The sequence below is a fragment of the Pavona decussata genome, unplaced genomic scaffold (assembly GCF_977016875.1).
Source record: "Pavona decussata unplaced genomic scaffold, jaPavDecu1.1 SCAFFOLD_83, whole genome shotgun sequence".
Classification (NCBI taxonomy): domain Eukaryota; kingdom Metazoa; phylum Cnidaria; class Anthozoa; order Scleractinia; family Agariciidae; genus Pavona; species Pavona decussata.
In genome coordinates this window covers 998,072-1,004,071 of record NW_028145501.1, presented here as the reverse complement: position 1 = coordinate 1,004,071, position 6,000 = coordinate 998,072, and the positions used below count along the sequence as shown (strand labels likewise).

The following is a 6,000-nucleotide window of genomic DNA, read 5'->3' as shown; positions in this document are numbered from 1 at the left end:
ATCTTCATTTTTATTCACATTTGGTATCTCGTATTTTACTCTGCTACCAAGGCAAGATCTATCAGTGTTGGTTTTCTTCATTTTGTCAAAACAAGTATTGATTCGGTTGATCAACCGCCCCACCGTGCAAACTACCAAGCTGGCAAATACGCAATTTTCAAGATTAAGTCCAAAAATACTGAAAACCGGGATTTTATTTTCAGTTTTTAACTAGATCGTCAACGTAACAGATTGCGACATTTAATACGTACTCACCGCCTTTTCTTGGCTTGAGACAAATCTTTTTTGTCTTGTCTTTCTTTCTCAAGGCGATTGTCTTCCTGCAATTAATCATAATTTTATGGGTCAAAGAACCTCGAGTAAAGAATTCGCTTGGTGGCTGTTAAAAATAACGCTTTTAAATGTTATAATAAGTTTGAGAGGTTGTCCTGATCAATTTTAAAACCTTTTTCGCTTGCTTTACTTACAAAGAAACCTCGTTTATATGAATGCTCTCATCAATATCTATGACCTCATTATAGTTGCTCAAAGAACCATTGCGAATTGTACTAAAGTAGTGTTGAAGACAAAACGCATTCACAGCTTCTTTTCATTTATAAATTACACATGCATTATTAACGAAGAAGGCTTAAAGAATCGTGATATTATTGGCTAACAGAAATAACATGCACCTTTTACCGCCGGAAAAGTGAATGTACATCAAAGCTGAACAAAATGAAAACGCATTTGTCACTGAGCCATTAACTTCCGATTTAGCCGGCGTGAAAAGTGTCCGCTTTTGTTCCGATTGTGTCAATTAAAATCACTTGTATATGAGACAAAATATCTTAAAAGCGATCTTGTGTATCAGATGCCGGGCTTTGGTTTGAAGGCTTACGTTTCCTATCCATTAACAGCCAGACAGGTTCAGTAATCAAGGTTTTTTTTTTTTTTTCTCTCTCTTTCTTTAAGATAAGTCAGCATCTCAGTTGTTTCGTCTCGAAATTCTCCATAACTTTCTTAGTTTTCTTTCATGTATTTGTTACAGGCAGTTTGAGTGAGGCCAGTTCAACTTGCAGCTTCAATATGGCTCAAAACGCGTCTCTCACCAACAACACTCAACACAAAAACACGTCAGATGGTAAGTTACAGCAAACCTTTTCTGTACGTACTCACAGTAAGAAGAACGTTTTTGAAATAAATTAAAGTTTTGCAAGATAGATTAGTTATTTCTTTTAATTTCAGTATGAAATCAGCGTTTTTCTATAACCGCTAATATTTAGCATACAAAGCATTAAATGTCTCAAGAGTTTGCCGTTGAAAAACTCACTAGTCAACCTGCATGGTCAAAGTCAAATCTAAAAAAAAAAAACCCCGCTTTATCGGTGTTTACGTTAAAGGGCATCTCTAATGGCTTTCAAAGCTATTCCAAGGTTCAGGGAAAGGTGATCTATTTTTTTATTTTTATTTTTTATTTTTTTGAGTGATTGGAGATAAATGACATATTTAGCAGTGAATCTAAAATGAGCAAAAGCTGAAATGACTCAAAAATCATCTTGCCTCGAGGATTGTACAAGGACGAATTCCGAGCTTAAATTAATTTTGATAGAAGTAAAACGTGATTTTCTTTTTTAGCTTATCTAATCTTTCCGTACATGCGTACTCAGCAATGCTCGATGCATTATAAATCGTCTTGTTTACTTGTAACTATTGAAGAGATTTACTTCATTTAAAAATGTTTATGTCCTATTTCTCTTGAAAATTGATAATATTATGTTTGTTTAATTCAGAAGCCTAAGTGTCGACAAAAAATTAAGTTTCCTTCTACTCCCAAATAGCACATGTACAGTTACTCTTGGCACCCGTCTCGGCAGGTAGCAAGAGGGCATACAACCAGTTTGCGTAAGGATAGTGCAGTGACAAAATATCACTGCCACTACAACTACCAATACTAATAGCACCATCACTACTACAGCTGCTACTGCTACTGCTACTACAATAGACCCTTCTCCAAAATGGCGGCAACAGGTTTGAATGAGTTAAAATTGAACTGAATGAAAAACTGATACCAGCACTGGAAAGAGCACCTTTACTTTAGTAACTTTGCAAAGTTTCAGCATATTAGGTTTTATATCAGCTTAGGAAATGTAAGATGAAATTTGACAAATTTACAGACGTTTGTATGACTGGGGATATACGTCATACTCCCAGTCATACCAACGTCTGTAAATTTTTCATTTTTCAACTTACGTTTTCTCAGCTGATATTACACCTGATATGCTGAAACTTTGCAGGGTTACTAAAGCAAAAGTGCTCTTTCTAGTGCTGGTATACGTTTTTAATTTTAACTTATTTGACTTTTCGGCCGCCATTTTGGAGAAGGGTCTATCGCTGCTGTAGCAGCTAATGATGCTAACGATATTTCCCCGTCATGGATTGGAATGCTTTCTTTGAAATGTGTTTATTGGAAGCTGTTTACTTATACTTCATATATAATATTTTATTACAGATGGCACATACGATGAATACGAAGGTTTTTTCGACCCCAAAGCGGATGTCCTTCCCATTGTCCTCGCCGTGTTTATTGTTTTCCTTAACACTTTAGTTTTGTCTTTAATGTCAAGAAAAAAGTACCTGCGCTCGAGTTCAAATCTCTTGCTGTGTAGCCTGGCCTTGTCCGACCTGCTAACAGGCCTGGTTTGTGTGCCGCTGTTTATCACGTGCAACATAGTCCGCCAATCAGCGATTTGCATTATGGAGGAGCAGATGTCACGTTTCATTTCTGCGTCAATTGTGTGTCATTTGATGTCTGTTACTGCTGACAGGTTAGGTTGAGCGGGGTTAAAGGGGCTATGTCAGCTGGGGCACATGCGCAGTAGAGTTCGGTACGGTTGAGACTAATTTGCATACAACTCGTCGTAGGATTTTTGCTTTTCCGCCATTGCAAAAGCTTTCAAAAATATCGCAGCAAACAGCTTTTGTGATTACTAAAGAACGTTCGTAAATAAAGATATTCAGCTAACTTTTCGAAGATGAAGGCGATTCAAACACATGTAAACAGCTTCCTGAACTCTCCGACGGTATTTGAAGAAGTTGGGCCAACGATTTCAAAGTGGTTCTCATCAACGCGCGCATGCGCCTGAGGTGACATAGTCCGTTTAAATTATTTACTGTTAAAGATGGTGCAGCAAGAGTGATACGTAAATAGAACAGGATGCTGTAGTTTATCTATAGTACGCCTTGATTTTTCAACAGATAAAATTATAATTATCCCCAAGGCTTAGCTGCAATGCAAATCATTAACTTTTCTCTTCTTTGTTCACAAATCAGAAACAAATTAATTGTATTTATTTTTCCAGATATCTGGCCATAGTCCATCCCCTTCGTTACACGTCATTGGTCACACGATCCAGATGCATTCTGGTTATTCTGTCTATTTGGTTGTTGTCAGCGGTTACAGCCCTGGTACAGCTCAGCTGGCTCGACCCATTCCATCACGAGGTGACTGAGCTCCCAACAGATGACGTCATGAAAGCTGAATACATTTATGACGTTCTGTTTCTTACACTGTTCTTTTTCCTACCGCTCGTTCTGATGAGCTTCACATACACTTATATAATTTTCGAAATAATTCGCCAGAGTCGCAATATCCGAAAAGAATGTGTCCCCAGTTTGCGGACTGAGAAAAACAGAAGCAGAACTCGTCATGAATGGAAGGCCGTCGCCATTTTCGCCGCCATGTTGTTCGTGTATATAACCTGTTGGTTGCCGTATTTTGGTCTGCGAAGGTTTGATATCTCTCATATTCCCCTCCCCCTTGTTTATACCATTGTCTGGTTAAGATTTGTGGCATCACTGGTAAATCCATGTATGTACATAATTGGGAAAAAAGACTTTCGTAAAGCCATCTCTGATCTTGCTTTTAAACGCAGTGAAGTCAATCTCACCACTATTTCAAGGCCGACAGTGAGGGCTACTGTGGCTTCTGATGAAGAAGTGAATGAGTCGATGCTACTGAAACCCTTGTCAAGGGCTGATAGCAGAAATACAAGAAGCTTTTAATGAAAAAAATTAACATAAGTTCTTTGCCACACTGTTAATTCTAGAATACGTCATAAAAATGTCACAGTTGCTTTTAAACTGACCTACCAGCTGGTGGGACAAAGAGCCCTCTCTGAAGTTAGACATAATTTGAGTGTAATGAACAGTGAAAGGAAAATTCCTTGGAGATGCATGTCACTTGAAAATGTTATCGGATAGAATTGATATAAAAATAAATATCAAAAAGTGTCAGAATGGTTTAAAAAAAACAGACATTTTCGGGTATAGAACCGTTCTTCAGTGTGGAGAAAACGGTTTTCTCCACACTGAAGAAGGGTTATATACCCGAAACGTCTGTGTTTCTTCCAAAACCACTTTTGACCCTTTTTTTGGTATTTATTTTTATATCAATCCTATCCGATAATTTGAGCGTCAATGACTTATTGACGTGATGAATCATTGGCCGCATTCGTAGTTTAGTTTGGCACGATTGCAACAGCAGTCATTTTAAAGAATTTTTTTTACAAAACTGTTCAGTCGGTACAAGGAAGTAGGACGCTCGTTTTGTGAGGGAGAAAAGAAGCAGGATTGGTACTACACAGCACATTTGGATAAGGGTGTACCTTCCCATATTCAACACCAAAACAGATGCTATTTCTTTCTCTATTCCATACCTGACACTTCTTGCTAATCTTCTTGTTGAACATCTTATCTTTTTTATTCATCTACCGACCTTTGACGGCTCAAAGCGGCACAAATCCCCCTCAAACCGATATATTAGTTGAGAAGAAATTAAATGTCAGAAGCTTAACAATCGCACGTGGCGAGGACCTGGGGAAGGAGGGGTGTTGGATATCATTTCCCTGGAAGTTTTTTTTTTCTCATTTTTGATCGATGACCGCAGGAAATGAAATCCTAGAAATCTCTTTCGTAGACGTGACTCAGATTCGTTTTGATCCAAAAGGAGGTATCAGTTGTCTAGCTCTATGAATGAAAGGCAGAGAATAGACAGATACTTTCCAACAGGGTAACACTTTCAGTTATGACGTCACAAAAGCTGCCACCAATAGAGGCCTCAAATATGACAAAGATACCAGAAAAGTACAACTAACGGTGTACTACTAAAGTGAAAAAGAAATGTATATTTTAAAGCTAAAAGCAAAGACTACAGAACGTCCATTAAAAACTAAAATGCAAAAAGTCTTTTTTGGTATACTCCAAACTTATCGATGGCAGATTAAGGTGGTCACTTCGCCTCGTCCTCCCACTAATTACATTTCTATTAAACCTAAAAAAATCCATAAAAAATTGTGTACAACGCTTGTCAAAACATTTCTTAACTAGCTTCAATATACATACTCATCGCGCCAGCTCTTAAGAAACTGCTAAGCTATTGTAGGTAGCCCAACGCTTCGTCGCAACTGTCCGTCCGCACGCGTGCCGAAGGCCTCTGTAGCTTCTCTAACTTATCCGCATTAACACTCCCGCAACAATCCTACGCAGTATCACAGTAGTCAAGAGAAGCGTTTAAAGGGGAAGTATCATGGGGATTTTGGTATCTTCATTTAAAAATGATGAAAGAAGGCCTTCAATCAGCTGCCAAATAATTCTACAATGACGAGAGGAAAGAAAGCAACTCAATTCTTGAAAGGAACAACTCACGATCTGTTCTAGCGCATTTTGGAAACAAAAATGCGAGAACTTGAAAAACCGTGATTAGCCCAACATTTTTCAAGTTTCAATCCATATATACCGACCTACTCTGTCTCTGAATAGAGGCACTAATCGGCAGTTTTATTGCACTGGGGTGATAATTTATAACAAAGTTGACAATTATTTCGTTGTTTCTGCTGACAGACAAACATAAGAACAGCTACGGGGCAGAAGACTTTTTACTATAGGACAGTGAACATCTGGAATAATTTAAATAATGATATTAAGTCATGTATTGATGTCAATAGTTTTAGGAATAAGCTTAGA

At 37.9% G+C, this 6,000-nt stretch overlaps 1 protein-coding gene across 1 annotated transcript; it reads left to right on the top strand.

The window, feature by feature from the left end:
• Positions 1-906: 906 nt before the first annotated feature.
• LOC146475739 (histamine H2 receptor-like) lies at positions 907-4,056 on the top strand. The gene is made up of 3 exons (XM_085115444.1): positions 907-1,120; positions 2,489-2,804; positions 3,339-4,056. Exons 1-3 carry the CDS (start codon positions 1,066-1,068, stop codon positions 4,039-4,041), a joined length of 1,074 nt encoding a protein of 357 aa, XP_084971570.1. The 5' UTR covers positions 907-1,065; the 3' UTR covers positions 4,042-4,056.
• The last annotated feature ends 1,944 nt before the right edge of the window (positions 4,057-6,000 follow it).

Excerpts from the sequence above, each read along its gene's own strand:
- LOC146475739 (XM_085115444.1), top strand. The coding sequence starts at position 1,066 with ATGGCTCAAAACGCGTCTCTCACCAACAACACTCAACACAAAAACACG. Across the intron at positions 1,121-2,488 it reads ACACAAAAACACGTCAGATG|ATGGCACATACGATGAATAC; the intron begins GTAAGTTACAGC and ends ATTTTATTACAG. Across the intron at positions 2,805-3,338 it reads ATGTCTGTTACTGCTGACAG|ATATCTGGCCATAGTCCATC; the intron begins GTTAGGTTGAGC and ends TTATTTTTCCAG.